The sequence below is a fragment of the Acomys minous genome (genome assembly GCF_964271855.1).
Source record: "Acomys minous genome assembly, chromosome: 2".
NCBI classification, from domain to species: Eukaryota; Metazoa; Chordata; class Mammalia; order Rodentia; family Muridae; genus Acomys; species Acomys minous.
In genome coordinates this window covers 135,647,263-135,663,623 of record NC_140484.1, presented here as the reverse complement: position 1 = coordinate 135,663,623, position 16,361 = coordinate 135,647,263, and the positions used below count along the sequence as shown (strand labels likewise).

Genomic DNA, 16,361 nt, shown 5'->3' with positions numbered 1-16,361 from the left:
CTTGGAGCAGAAAAAAAGTACAAAGAAATTTTTACTTCACTAATTCAAAACAATTAATATAATGATAAATTTAGAGCCAAAAGATCATTTTTAATATCCTTTGTGGGAGACAAAATTGGAGAGGAGTAATTAAGATAACAAAGAGCTGATGATACACTACTAACATATAGATTATATTTTGCTATTGATTTAATTTCTCTTCTAATTAATCTTAGTGTGGAGCAGAAGTTGAAACACAAATGCTGTTAACATAATTCTATTGAGCCCATCATGCGCAAGTTCAATGGCTCCATCTTCATGCCTTCTGTGTTAACATTAGTTGGGATCCCTGGCCTGGAGTCAGTGCAGTGCTGGATTGGGATCCCATTCTGTGTCATGTACATCATTGCTGTGATTGGAAACACTCTCATTTTAGTTATCATCAAAAGGGAAAAGAGCCTCCATATACCCATGTACATTTTCTTGGCCATCTTGGCAGTCACAGACATTGCCCTTAGCACTTGTATCCTTCCCAAAATGTTGGGCATCTTCTGGTTTCATATGCCACAGATTTCCTTTGATGCTTGCTTGCTACAAATGGAACTCATCCACTCATTCCAGGCAACAGAATCAGGCATCCTCCTAGCCATGGCTCTGGACCGCTATGTGGCCATCTGCAACCCCCTGAGACACGCCACCATCTTCTCTCCACAGCTCATGACTTGCCTTGGAGCTGGTGTTCTACTCAGGGCTTTCATTCTTGTATCTCCATCCATAGTGCTTATCAAATGCCGCCTTAAGTACTACCGAACTACCATTGTCTCCCACTCTTACTGTGAACACATGGCCATTGTGAAATTGGCAGCTGAAGACGTCAGAATCAACAAAATATGTGGCCTCCTTGTTGCCTTTGCTATCCTAGGGTTTGATATAGTCTTCATTACCTTCTCATACGTGAGAATCTTCATCACCGTCTTCCAGCTGCCCCAGAAGGAGGCTCGATTTAAAGCCTTCAATACCTGCATTGCTCACATCTGTGTCTTCCTACAGTTCTACCTCCTGGCCTTCTTCTCTTTCTTCACTCATAGGTTTGGGGCTCACATACCGCCCTATGTGCATATCCTCCTGTCAGATCTTTACCTGTTAGTCCCACCTTTTCTTAACCCCATTGTCTATGGTATTAAAACTAAACAAATCCGTGACCAAATCCTGAAAATGTTTTTTTCCAAGAAACGTCTGTGACCATTAGTGACTCCCTCTGCTAAAATGATATGTTGTTTCTAATTCCCAACTCAAATGACTTAAAGTTTATTAACATCCTCAAATATAAATATGTGCTAAAGCATGGGAATTACAAATATTCATAATTTATAGAAGAGTGTGTTAAATGCAATACAATGTTTTTGAGTCTCATAGTGTGGTATAATTCACAGGATTTGTGACTTACAAATAATATTTGTTTTGTCAATTTAAATTTACTAGAATAAGTAATTTTCACTAGAATAAGTAAAGAGAATGTTTACTTTCTAAGAGCAAACTGCAGACAAAGGCCTTTGCTTCAGGTAAACCCCAAAGATGATTTTTGTGCATCAATACCCCTGAATTTCCAATGCAGCAAGCAATTGGGGCTTTGTTTCATTTTCTAATGGTGTTGTCATTATCTATCATGGAGTGATAGATTTAGAATCACTTGTCATTTTTTGGAATTTATATAAATGCTTATCAATTCAAAGATAATGCCTAACCAATGATGTACACAAATTTCTTCACTGATATCCAAAAAGTAAAAATGACAGTATACCATTTATATAGAAATAATGAGAAGAAAGAGATTGAATTAGCATGTCCTTACCGACTGTTTTAGGAAAACAGATGGTATTTCACTCAAAAGTATCAAGTCAAAATCTAATTAAAATTAAATATTGAAACCATTCATATAGAAAAGATGAGTTTATTTATTTATTTATTTATTTTTTGGTTTTCGAGTGCTGTTTCTCTGGATAGCCTTGGCTATCCTGGACTCATTTTGTAGACCAGGCTGGCCTTGATCTCACAAAGATCTGTATGCCTCTGCCTTACAGGGTTGGGATTAAAGACATATCCCACCATGTCTTGCCTGAAAGAAACATTCAGACTTGAAAGAATAATAGGAAACTAAGTTGAAATGGGAGGCCTACCCAGAAAATATATAGAAAAAGCCAGATGGAAGGCTGCTATCTCAATTTTCAAAAGAATAAAATAGTTGGAGAACATGGAGCAAGCACTTGTTTGAGGGTAAACAATATGATTAAAATATATTGAATTGATTTTCTAAAAAGTAAAAATCATTATTAAAATGTAATAATGTAATAATAGAATTCTTTTTTTAGTAAAAATAGTGCAAACATATTAGGGATGAAAAGAGTAAAGTGGTATAAAAGTTGAAACTGGTATAAGGTGAGAGATGAGTGAAGAGCAAAAAATGTGTAGGTTATTGAAAATTAAGGACTTATAGAAAATCCTTAATTACTAAGAAATGTCCAATTACAACATTTAAAGTAATGTTGAACTGAAGTTTACTACACAGATGGACTACAAGACTACATGGGTTCTTAATTGAAATTATATTGCAAGGCATGGGGTACTGCTTTCTGAATTATTGGTCAGTGAGGCACCAGATGTCTCCAAATCAACTCAGATTAATGACATTGCCCTTGGCTATAATCCATAATTACATGGTAAGCTTTCTTGCTAAAGCCAACACATACTTTGGATACAGGACACATCGAAACCCATCTTAACCTTACCAGGACGCTTTCTACATGCTGGCCAGTTGTCATCCTGTTGGAAGGTGAAACTCAAGGTGCCGGGGTGGAGAGCACAACAGTGGTTTTACTCAGCATTAAAACCTGAATGCTGTAGTACTTACCTCCAGACAAATATGTCTACTGGTTCAGTAGCTACATGAGAACTTTCTATTATGTTGTTAATTAGTCATGGTGTCAAAGTGTCTTCTAAATATTTGTGTCTCTACTCACAGACCTAGGCTGTTGTGGGCAGCAATTTTTTGAGAGATGCATTTTTGTGAGAAGTTCTGAGAATGGGAGACTAATTAGATTTCAACCTAAACCAGACATCTGTATCACCTCCACCACAGCCACCCACAGAGGCTCAGGGTAGAACAGGACAGAGGAGGAAGAAGGAATGTAAGAGCTGGTACTTGGGGAGGTGCCCTATGGGTACCCTCTAGCTGCATATGACATGGCTGTATTCTTATATTCAAGAACTCACTGCAGGCACGGTTTCATACCCACGACCTGCCAAAGACTAATTCAGCCAAAATTCGTGCACAGATGTGGTAGATGATCTCTAGCTCCCAGTTTGATGGGGGTGGACGGATGATTATTGTTCTTGATGATTTGGCCACTGGTAGGTTTCTTGTTAGCCAGTGGGTTGCTTCCACACCCATAGCCATATACCATGGACAATACTACCTGGACTTAGTGAGTTGCCAAAAGGGGAGTCTTGAATTTGAGAGTAGAAATTTTCAGAGGAAAATAAAGAATTGGAGAAGTTGGAAGAAGTGAGTTTGAAGTAGTTCATTTTATACATGCCTGAAATTTTCAAAAACAACAACAAAAAACCTAAAACAAAAAAGGACTTTATGTTCCTGAGGTCCATCATGGTCCTAATACCATTGTCTACGCGCAGGAATTCTATGTCCCTCAGGTCCATTATGACCTTAACACTATTGACTATGAGCAGGGCATCTGGATCTGTCTTTACACTGTTTCCTCTACATTGCCGACATTTCCAACTTTTCTTGGTCTGATGTATTTTCAGACATCATGTCTAAATTTCTTTGAATAAAGAATAAATGTAAATAGGAAGGTGATGATACATGCACAGGAAGCATTGTAGACGAGGAAGTCATGTTGCTTCCACATTTCAATTATATACGTGTTGAAACAAAGAATGGATGGAAGAATTAATATTTGTCTTTCTGCCCATCTATTATATAAACATACATATATACCTACATGTATACACACAGAAAGAAGCATGCGACAATATTAAACAAAGAATATTTGAAAGCTGAAAAAACAAACACATTATAAAAGTAAAATTTATTGGAGCTGGAGAGATAGATCAGCAGTTAAGAGTTTGTTGCACAAACAAGAGCACTGGAGGTTATTCCAAGGCATACATTTACATGGTCAGTTGGTACAGTGTTCTGTCTGTATGTAGTTCTATACTTGAAAGACAGATCTGGGGAATCCACAGTGCAAGCTGACTAGCAAAACTAGACATATCATTGAGTTCTTTATTTGACTGAGAAGGTAAGCTTTAATATGAGCAAGGTGGAAGAGCAATAGATGATGATTGCTGAAATCAATGTAAGGCCATGCTTTTTTCACACATGAAAGAAAATGCATGCGCACATGTGCAAACCACATAGAATAGGAAAATAAAATAACATTTAGTATTTGTGAATTGTATTTATTATGTAAAAATAACACAATAACAAAATAAAAACAACATGTTGACAACATGAAAAAGATTGTGGATGCTCTAATAGAAATTAATGACTGAATTGCAGGCATATTTTTGTTAACTATTTTTGGGGGGCTCTTATATCTCTACCACCTTTTCAACCTCTTTTCCTTCCAATCCCCCAATTCTAGGTAGGTGAGAAAGAAGGTTACAGGGGGAAGAGGACCTAGACCTCTATAGGCTACCTCCTACTGTTTAGAGATGTAGAGGTCCTTGAGGCAAGCCTAATCTTTGTTGTCAGAATAGCCAGAAATCCAGCAAAAATAATCAACCAACCAACCAAACAAACAAACAAAAGAGCCAGCAGCAATAGCAAATACAGGAGCAGGATGAACCAGCAGTAGTAGGGACAGCAACAGGGGGATCAGCAGCCACTGCAAGCCCTCTCAGTGCTTTCCTGTGAGGCACATGGATGGCCACCAGGGAAACTGGCATGGACATGAGATGTATCCAAACCCTGAAAAATGTCAAACATGAGGGTAAGAATAGTTCTCTCACTGTTCCGTGCCTACATGCCCTGGCCCTAGTCCTACTGGCCACACACTTACCCTGGAAATCCTTTTCCACTCCCTAAAGTTCATGTAGAATTTGTTCACCTCCAATAAAGATACACACTAGATCTTTCACTGAATACCATCTTAGAGTTTTGGTGTCAACAGGAGAGTTCCCGGTTTTTGCTCTGCTTCATCCTTCCCCGCCCTGTGTGCAGAGGTGCCTGGATGCCCTAAGGGAGGAAGCAGAGCAGAAACACACTCTCTCATTTATACCTTCTTCAGTGTGTCCGGAATTAAACTATCTCTGGCTTGCAAAGATAACGCCCTTGCTAGTACATAAAGCAAATTATAATCTCCACTAGAAGCAGTCTCTTGTCCCACACTAGAGATTAAAACAAAAACATATTCACATAACATAATGGGATTTTTAAAGAAACTAAAATTCTTGCTACACTGAATAAATTAGGGCAATAGTACACTGTAGCATCATATATACCACTATTTGACACATATAGTGCTATTGAATATTCACTTAGAAATCAGTATCTTAAAAGAAATAACAGTTGCCAATACAGAAATTCCTTCAGAAATATGTGAAAGTTACTGAATAAGTAATATAGATGATACAATTCAATAACAAAGACATCAAAACAAATTGATAGTGACAACTACCTTTAGTCATGAGTGAATTCAGTTTAAAGTTGTAGATATAAAAAAGTAACAAGTGCATAAATCAAATTAGACTAAGTTTAGTTAGCAATACAATCAACAGAAAGACAAAACTCTCATTTAATTGTAACAATAAAAGTACACACCATGTGTCTTTGTCTTTAGGAAAACATAGATTCATTATCCTCTGAATAGGAAGGACCACAACCAATAAAATTAAAAAGGAACACCATATGATGGAAAAACAATACTTTTAAAATGAATTTTGACAGAGGGGGTCTGTTGGCAGTCAAGCTGTTAGGACTAAGCAAAAGAACTTCAATTTCATATTCAGACTCCATTTAGTCATAGGGAAAACTATGTTCAAGGTCCCAGACCCTAAGGGAGCTGGGGACTTCTCAATACCTGAACAGCTTTTGTTGTAAGGAAACAGTTGTCTGAGTCCAGACATCACAGAAAAAACCTTGTCAGGAAACAGCTGTCTGAGTCCAGCCATCTCAAGGACAACTTCTCCATCTTGCTGGCAGGATCAACTAAGTTCATGTTCCTAGGCCCAGGAGCCAACTCCTGTCTTGATTGATGAAAACTTCCTTGTTCATTCCTTTATGTCAAAATATGCAGTGCTACATTCCACCCTATACCCCTTGCTTTAGGGTTTCATCCTTTAAATATGTTGCATAATGTTCCTTCAGGGTCACAGTTCAGCTTCAGAGTTGGAGTCTCTTCTGTAGCCCTGATCAATCAGTAGTTGCTTCATTACAATAAACTTTTGCCATCTACATTGACCGGTTGTTTGAGTTATGTTGGATTAAAGTGGACCCCACAACAAAGCCATTTATAGGTGTATTGAATAAAGGACAGCTCCAGAGAGTAGTAGTTTAGCAAACATTTTCTCCAGGTATGACATAGGTTAGATAAAGGTGAGCTAGTAAGAAGATCAGACAGTTTAGAGGAAAATACACTGAGACAGTCCTCTTACCTCACCTATGTGTAGGAAGTTACAGTTTAGTCTTTGACACAGTACATATAAAAGAGATAATACATCCACTGCTGTTTGTACATTTATTTTTATTTTAGATATGAAATTAACAAATAGTAGTGTTATAAAACCAAGTTATTAAAGAAAAAATAACATCTAGCTAAAGATTGGACTTATCACTGACTACTTAAGGATCCCACAACTGTCCATCTTTTATCATGGTGTCACAATTCCTTCAGCACTAAGCATAACTGAAATATGTAAAGTGATTTTTCCCTATGGGTTTTGTTAAATGGTCTGTGGTTCTAGTGGAGTGCATTATCACATCAATTGAAATAACTTAATTTAAGTAAAAAATACATATAACTTACATACACATGTTCATATGTTCTACGTTTTGGTAAAGGTAGAATAATGGTTCCTTACAGCCTTTTCAAACACCCACAGTATTATTTATCCCTGTTGTATTTATTTTCTTCTGTATTAAGCTCCTTCCCAACCCTTCTTCAAGTTCCTTCTCCATTTTCCTATTTCTCTTTCACAGCATGTGTATCCTATTATCCCTTTCTTTAGAGACATTACTACCCACACTCCCTTTTGATTTCCCAGTTTCTACAGTTACTCTATGTTATAGACTCACAGTAAGATTTAGAATGAGGATCCACAAACAGGAAAGAACAGGAAACATTTTTTTTCTGGGTCTGAGATACATCATTCATTATAATATTTCCTGGCTCCATTCATTTACATACAAGTGTCATAATTTTATTTTTCGTTACTGATGAATAGACTTCCACTGCATGCATCTACTACACTCATTATCCAGTTGTCAGTTGGGAGGTATTAAATTGTTGACATTTCCTATCCATCATCAACAGAGAAGCAATAAACATGACTGAGAAAGTATGTGTGCAATAGGGGGTCAAGTCCTTTGGGCCAAGGAGTGGCATTGCTGGGTCACATAGAAGATCTGCCTGTAGCACTTTGAGATTGCCCACATGGATCTCTGTAATGGCTACATCACTTTGCAACCACACCAGCAATGAATGGGGAATTCCTTTTCCCAGCATTGTCACCAGCGTTTGATGTTAACTATTTTGACTAGGGTAAAATAGTATATCAAAGTAGTCTTAATTTTCATTTTCATAATTGCTAAGAATATTGAACAGATTTACAGACATTAATTAGTCATCTTTATTCACCTTTTGAGAATTCTTAGTTTAAATCCGTATCCCACTGTTAAATTAGCTTGCTTGTTTTCTTGATTCTTTGATATTTGAATTCTTTATATATTGTGGATATTAGTCATTTATCACATGTAGAGAGGGTTAAGACATTGTTTCCACTATGAACTTTCTCTTTATTCAATTTATTGTGTCCATTTTCAGGTGTTGATAATATTTCCTTAACAAATGGAGACTTCTTAGGAAAGTTCTTTTCTTTACCTATCTCTTATATGGTCCTTCCTATGTTTTCTGCTAACAGTTACCATATTTGTTTCACAATGAGGTCTTTGGTCCATTTGTAGTTTTTTTGTTTGTTTGTTTGTTTTTGCATATTTCAGATTTGGGCAAACTCCCTTGAATTATTGTCCAAGAGGCTCCCAAATAATATAGGCTATTCCCATTGTCTTTGGTTTCCATTTAGAACTTGAAGGTAAGCACACATTGCTGAAGAAAACACACACTGTAGATACAGTATCTGGAAGTATCAAACTGGGTCCTAACTGAATGTTTCCTCCCTCAGGACTACCTCTCATGGTATCAGAAAGGGCATCAGCAAGATACCAAGAACAGTCTTACCAATTGTGATGCCTACAAAACACAGCAGTGACCAACAATTTAAGATGTCCCCAAAGGTGCAATAATAGGGTATATATCTTGGGACTAACCAACACTATTTAATTGTAATTTAACACCACATAACAAGTGGGAATTCATGTCCAGTATTGGAAACCTAGCTACCTACGTTGGTTGAAGAGGCCATGGGACCTAAAGGAGAACCTACTGTTGCCTCTTTTCCAAGCTTAATTTCTTGCTGCAAGATAAATTCTCATCCTTGTACCTACCAATAAGTGTAGCCATCAATCTTTTTTTAAAAAGTCTCTATCTGCAGCAGATAGAGACCATTACAGAAAGCCACCACTGGTCAAACATTAGAGAAATGATTTTGGGGCACTCGCCCTAAATCAGTACATCCACAGCAAAACCTCTATACCTAAGGTCCAGGAAATGTCACAGACAAGGGGACAGAAAGCTTATAAGAGGCAGAGGCACATCATTTATTGGGAGATCATGTCTTTAGATAGGATATGAAAGTTACACACCCGCGGAATCTCAATAAGATGGTTGTCTAAAGAAGATCTGAACAGCGATAACATTAGTTGACATGGAAACACTGATGAAAGAAATCTCTCCATCCTCCACATCTGACCCCTGTGAGAGTGAGAATTCGTATTCCGCGCAGATGGGGTCTCCAGTTGAGTATCTAATGCCATGTTGCTAGCCCTAAAACCTATACACACAAGCAACACTAAATGGACTCAGCAGGTTATGTTTATATCACTACACACAAACACACATAGACATGTATACATAATTAAAAGAAAGCCATGAATTTGGGAGACAGTGGTAGAGACTCAAGAAAGTTTGGAGGAAGGTTGGAAATCATATAAATACAGTACTTGGATAAAAAGTGCTCATATAAAAATATATATACACACAAATATATTTTTATGTAAAACATATACAACCAAGTTTACAGCATAGGGCAGAACAGTAGTTAAACATAAGTGCTGTTCTTGCTAAAGATCCATATTTGGTTCCATCCCACTTTATGTGGCTTTCAAACCACCTGCACCTCTAGTTCCAGGTTCTCCAGCGCCACCATCTGGCTGAAGAAGTCACTGCACTCACATGCACACACCCCATACCCATTTATATACGTTCTCAAAGAATTAAAAAATAAAAATAAAACGTTCAAAATAAATGTAGTACTTCGTGTTAAAATTCAAGTACATGATATAGAATGAGGATATTAAGATACTTAACATATGAATTAATTTGTATATTTATTTATGAAACTAACCCTACAAACTCAGCTTCTTTTGTTTCAGTTCTGTTTAACTGTGATGTTTATTGTACAATGTTTTGGCTTTACTCAGTTCAAATTTATTGTATCCACTCAAATGAATTTTTTTTGTCTATTTACCGATATCTTCCTAATTTGTCTATAATTATTGAACCATTGGTAATCATATTGTCCCTGAGAACAACAAACATGTTGTTCCTGAGGGTTCCACATTAGTTTTTGCACACATATCCTTCCTACTCATTAAGCACAGACTATGACATTAGGTCTGAGAAATGGATTGTAAACGTGATATTAAAATCGTTAAAATACCATTGCCAGTTCAAACTTTTGGTGAGAACATTTTGCTGAGAACTGGCATAAACACAGCAGCATTTCATGTCACCAGCGATTGAGAGGATTAACTTTGGGAATTGGAAGTCAGTTGAGGCCTCATCCTTAGACATGATAAGAGATCTGTTTATCTAAAATTCGATCAGCAGAGTTGATACCAATTAGTAGGACTTCACAACACTGCTCTAATATGTGCTTATCTGTGATTTAAAAAAAAGTGATTGCAGTTGATGTTGCCATCTTGGGACTCTTTTCTTTTTCAATTAACCTCAAAAACCAAGATTCTTTTGTTTATGTGTTGCAAAGGTACAGTGGAGTTTGATGAAGAAAATAGTTTGATATAGACTGATTTTAGGCAACTAATTGCCTAATTGACAAGTGTCTTCCTTTTTCTCCCTTTTACTTTTGAAGTGTCACAAATGATGCACAGGTCTCCACCACTGGGCCACCTGCCAGTTGTAGCATGTTTTCTTTCCACCCTTCAGATTCTACAGGGAGCAGGAGACTCATTTCCACAGAGACGCCTTATGGTATAAAGCACTCATCCTTCACTGATTGAGCTACCACAAAGATCTTACCCCACGAGCTCTGTGTACGTTTCATCAGATGGATCCAGGTAAGTCTGTGGGCATGAGGCTTTGCGCTGTGAGTGGGAAGTGGAGGATTGTATTGTGAAAGTATGCAGTCCATGTGATACCTTGTGACAGTAGAAGGATAAAATGCACTTGATTGTTTCAACTTTAGAAATATTGTCACTGATAGAAATCTATGTACTTTGGAATTTGTTAATAAAATATGAGGTTTTCTTTGAAAACCAGAGGACCCTGAGAGAGCAATATGAATGAAAGTGAAAAAAAAAAAGAGTGGAACACTTGTTAATTTTGTGGCTTAGTCCTGAGATAATCATGAGACATTACTGTCACCATGGCCATTAATTCTGGGAGTCAGCATCTGCTATTTACTGACACAACAGTGTTTTAAAATCATTTCTAAGTATTTGAAGTGTACTCTTCAAATTCATGACCCCTGTTCAATGTGTTTCTGCACATTATTTGTATTTTACCTATGTTGAGACTTAACAACTTAATTCACTAACAATCTCCAGAGTCTGAATGATGATTGGCAACAGACCCACAGTTTGGATTGTCTTATCCATCTATGGACTTTAAGCAGGTCACTCTGTGCCTTATGACAAATGGCTGTGATGAGGATGTGGATTTAAAACATATGTGGGAAATAAAGAGAAGGTAATTTGTAGCCAATTATAAAGAATATCTAGTTGACTTGGGAGCTGGCCTGCAATGTGGTAGACTGCCCCCAGATGATAACAAAAGTTTACTGATATTGGCAGATAAAAACCACATGGTAAACATCAGAGGGATAGTCTGGGGCAAAGAGATCCTTGAGATAGTAGAGAACAGAGATTAGGCATTGTAGGAGTTTGAATTTTGATTTTTTTTCTTTTATTTTCTTTCTTTCTTTCTTTCTTTCTTTCTTTCTTTTTTTTTTGTTTGTTTTTTCAAGACAGTGTCTCTCTGGGTATCCTTAACTGTCTTGCACTCCCTTTGTAGACCAGGCTGGCTTTGAACTCACAGTGATTAGGTAACACTCTTTTCCGGTATATTTCTACAACAAAGAACCAAATTGCTGTTGTGAGTACACTGGTTCAGATGTATCAATGGGTAACAAGACTTTCTCTTCTTTTAAATGTGTGTAATTTGTACCCACACAGTTCTTTTTTTTTTTTTTTAATTAATTTATTCATATTACATCTTGATTGTTAGCCCTTCCCCTGTTTCCTCCCATTCCTCCCTCCCTCCCACTTCCCCCCTTCTCCCCTCCCCTATGTCTGTGATTGAGGGAGACTTCTTCCCCCTATGTATGCTCTAAGATTATTGAGTCTCTTCTTGGTAACTTGCTATCCTTCTTCTGAGTGCCACCAGGCCTCCCCATCCAGGGGACATGGTCAGAAAAGGGGCACCAGAGTTCACGTGAGAATCAGATCTCACTCTCCACTCAACAGTGGAGAATATCGTGTTCGTCGGCTAGGTCTTGGTAGGGGTTCGAAGTTTACTGCCTATTTCTCCTTGGCTGGTGCTTTAGTTTGAGGAGGACCCCAGGACCCAGATCTGCCTGTCATAAAGTTCTTCTTGTAGGTTTCCAGGACCCTGTGGGTCCTGTTATTTCCCCATTCTTCCATGCTACTCTCGCCTAAAGTCTCAATAGGATGTCCTCTCCTCTGACCCACTTTCTTGGTAAGTAAGGTTTTTCATGGGACGTATCCCTTGGACTAGTGTTTTGATATAAGTGAGTATATACCGTTTGTCTCTTTTTGCTTCTGGGTGAACTCACTCATTATGATAATTTCTAGGTCAATCCATTTGTCCACAAATTTCGGGAATTCCTCGTTTTTAATAGCTGAGTAATACTCCATAGTGTAAATGTACCATAGTTTCTTAGTCCATTCTTCTACTGAGGGACACTTAGGCTGTTTCCATGTTCTGGCTATTGTGTATAAAGCAGCTATGAACATGGTTGAGCATATGTCCCTGTTGTGTGTTCGAGCATTTTCTGGGTATATTCCAAGGAGGTACCCACACAGTTCTTTTCTAGAGTATCCTTCTTCACCTTTCTGGTGGCTCTTAACCTCAGATCATTTCTATTCTCATCTTTCTGTTTCTCCTGCATCAGTCAGCAGCTTTCATAGACTACTTTCCCAGTCTACCCTCAACCACTTTCACATTATTTCATAACAGAGGTGTGTAGTAAACAACTGTTAAATGTTTTTCATTGATACAACCTTGTAGGTGTGTATGCTGGGCACACATCTATAGACTAGTATTTGGCAGAAATAGGAGGGTTAAAACAATTCCTTGTCAGTCTAATTTACATAGCAAGTTTTACACCAACCAGAGGCACACAGCAAGACACAGTAATATGCCTCTTACTCTCCTCATCTTCAAATATCAGAGATCGTTGATGCTAGTACCACAACCTAAATAAAGTAAAACAATCTAAGATGTTCATGGTGTACACACACTAATGATATTTAAAATCTCTTTAATAAATTATAGATGCTGTTTGATTTTCAAACTACAAACAATGTTGAGCTTTATAAAGATAAAATAAATGAACTCTCACTTTTTTCCTCAAATGTTTCAAAGAACATTTGGATTTTATGGTCAATGTTTCTTAATAAAATTGGAGGCACATAAAATTCCAATTTATATTTATTCACACTACCTTATACAATAAGTAAGACCTAGTTTAACATATTGTGATTTGAATAAAGAGTCCTGTGTAAGGAAATTCAGACACAAGAGACTGTGAGAGTTAGATAAGTGTGGGGAAAAAAAAGGAAGCAGATTCTAGTCTTTCGGGCAAGCCAAGAAAGGGTAGGTGACAGGCACCTTCTTCTTCCTCAGAGACAATGTATAGTAGTGCGAGAAGAAAAAAAGAACAGCAACTTACATAGGTGCCAGATGGAAAGGAGGACAGATTTATGTGGTGTGCCTTTTTAAAAAAAATCAATTTGCTGTTCTAGATCATGCTAATAGCATTTAATATTTAAAGCTATTTCAGGAAACAGGTTTGTGAATTACTGAAATAAAAATAAACATGCTTTGTAAATAATTTAATTTTCTGGAGTAGACATATTTTTCAAAGAAGATAAAAATATAAGCTTGAAGTAAGCCACAAGGTAAGACACCCCACACCCATGCAGATTTGACTACATGGCAAAGCAAAGGCCTTCTGCACATAAGCATGTTTGCAAGCCTGTCATAATGTCCTAGGGGAGAGGGATTGGAGTAATGGAAGAGAATACAGGGCAGAGAACTAGGATGAGAATAGTCTTCCAGGGAGTAATGTAATAGAAAAAGAAATATGCCATCTCCAGAGAAGAAATTCCCTCCTGTAGTCAAAGGATATATTAAAATTTTAGAATTGCCTCTTCCTAGAGCTTTCAATATTATTCAAACACTTAGGCAGGAGTGAATGGTAGCCTTAGGTAGGTGAAGGAGTTACTGATAAGGAAGAGTGAGCCACAGAGGCTGAAGGTAGGGACTCGTTAAATATAATTGATATGTAATGTGCATAAAATGGAAGGTTAGGACTACCTGTGAACAAGCAGAAATGATTACTGAATTAGAAAGATTGGATGGGTTCTCAGAGAATGGGCAGGAGAAATATAAAGTAAACAGTTGTGCTTCGGGAAAGATCGGGTGTTCAAAGGATTGACTTGCATAAACACTGGTGGGTCCTTTTATAGAAGAACCACATTATGAAAAGACTAGCAACAGCAGTTAATGAAGGACAGCTACTGTCCTGACAAACTGCCTTCAAAAACCTGGATAATCTTCTGCTCTGCTGTGTTATTCATGTCTAGATATAGGTTTTTATAATATCTATATTCTGTGAATTCCAGCTGCAAACAGAGAAGAGCACATAGAGAGCAAGTATCAAGCAAAAGGCTTTTGTGATCACATGTTTTTGGTCTTGGACCAGAATTAAGTCGTCGGTGAATTTATCTTACAGAAAATGACTCAGGTAAGGAGAAACAAAAGTTTGTGTTTAATTTTTAAATCTCTTTAGGAAGGAAAATTGTTGAGGCAAAAAAGTGAATTATCATACTCCTATTATTGCTAACCGGCATAGAGTAGAGTTTATTTTGCTAATGAACTAATATCTTTTATATTTAATGTGTCCAGTTTCAGTATGGAGCAGGACTTGAAGCACCATACCGCTATACCACTGACAGGCTCACCACGCTCAAGTTCAATGGCTCCGTCTTTATGCCTTCTGTATTAACATTAGTTGGGATCCCTGGCCTGGAGTCAGTGCAGTGCTGGATTGGGATCCCATTCTGTGTCATGTACATCATTGCTGTGATCGGAAACACTCTCATTTTAGTTATCATCAAAAGGGAAAAGAGCCTCCATATACCCATGTACATTTTCTTGGCCATCTTGGCAGTCACAGACATTGCCCTTAGCACATGTATCCTTCCCAAAATGTTGGGCATCTTCTGGTTTCATATGCCACAGATTTCCTTTGATGCTTGCTTGCTACAAATGGAACTCATCCACTCATTCCAGGCAACAGAATCAGGCATCCTCCTAGCCATGGCTCTGGACCGCTATGTGGCCATCTGCAACCCCCTGAGACACGCCACCATCTTCTCTCCACAGCTCATGACTTGCCTTGGAGCTGGTGTTCTACTCAGGTCTTTTACTCTCACATTCCCAATGATACTGCTCATCAAATGCCGCCTTAAGTACTACCGAACTACCATTATCTCCCACTCTTACTGTGAACACATGGCCATTGTGAAATTGGCAGCTGAAGATGTCAGAATCAACAAAATATGTGGCCTCCTTGTTGCCTTTGCTATCCTAGGGTTTGATATAGTCTTCATTACCTTCTCATACGTGAGAATCTTCATCACCGTCTTCCAGCTGCCCCAGAAGGAGGCTCGATTTAAAGCCTTCAATACCTGCATTGCTCACATCTGTGTCTTCCTACAGTTCTACCTCCTAGGCTTCTTCTCTTTCTTCACTCATAGGTTTGGGGCTCACATACCGCCCTATGTGCATATCCTCCTGTCAGATCTTTACCTGTTAGTCCCACCTTTTCTTAACCCCATTGTCTATGGTGTTAAAACTAAACAAATCCGTGACCAAGTCCTGAAAATGGTGTTCTCCAAGAAATCTCTGTGACCATTAGTCCCTCTATTGAAATGTTGTGTGGTTTTTAATTAGCCAGTTGAATGAATTAAACACCATGTCCTCTACAAATAAAAAAATGAGAGGTAGTGTGTGAATTTTAGGCACTCAAAATTTTAAAAAGTATCAGTTAAATAAAAACAACCTTGTTATTGTCATTTTAATTTCAAATTATTGAATGCATCATTCTTGTCTGGAACTGGATATTGTCTTATAGTTCTTTGCTGACACTATGGATTCATATTTTAAAAGAAATTTTAGAATCAGCATTTTCCATGAAGAAAATTTCAGAGTAAATGCTCTAAATTACTATTCTGAAACTTCTAACCTAACACATACATATGATTTTTGGCTATGTTTTACTTACAGGTACCTTCTTCTAATCTTTATTTTGACAATTTGGACAGATTTTTAGAATACATAACTAGTTTTATATATTGAGATAGTGATAATATCTAGTGAACAATTCACACAAAATTATTCAATGAAATTCAAACCCATTAAAGATAACAAATGTTTGCAAAATAAATTGTAGTGGGTCAGAAGAAATGGTTCAATAGT

General features: G+C 37.5%; 2 protein-coding genes across 2 annotated transcripts; both read left to right on the top strand.

The window, feature by feature from the left end:
• Positions 1-270: 270 nt before the first annotated feature.
• On the top strand, positions 271-1,221 carry LOC311581108 (olfactory receptor 52A5-like; the record flags this gene model as incomplete). Its single annotated transcript, XM_084753128.1, has 1 exon — positions 271-1,221. The coding sequence occupies one exon, from the start codon at positions 271-273 to the stop codon at positions 1,219-1,221; it is 951 nt and encodes a 316-aa protein (XP_084609254.1).
• Positions 1,222-14,870: 13,649 nt separating this feature from the next.
• On the top strand, positions 14,871-15,794 carry LOC311578530 (olfactory receptor 52A5-like; the record flags this gene model as incomplete). Its single annotated transcript, XM_084748433.1, has 1 exon — positions 14,871-15,794. One exon carries the CDS (start codon positions 14,871-14,873, stop codon positions 15,792-15,794), a length of 924 nt encoding a protein of 307 aa, XP_084604559.1.
• Between the last annotated feature and the right edge of the window lie 567 nt (positions 15,795-16,361).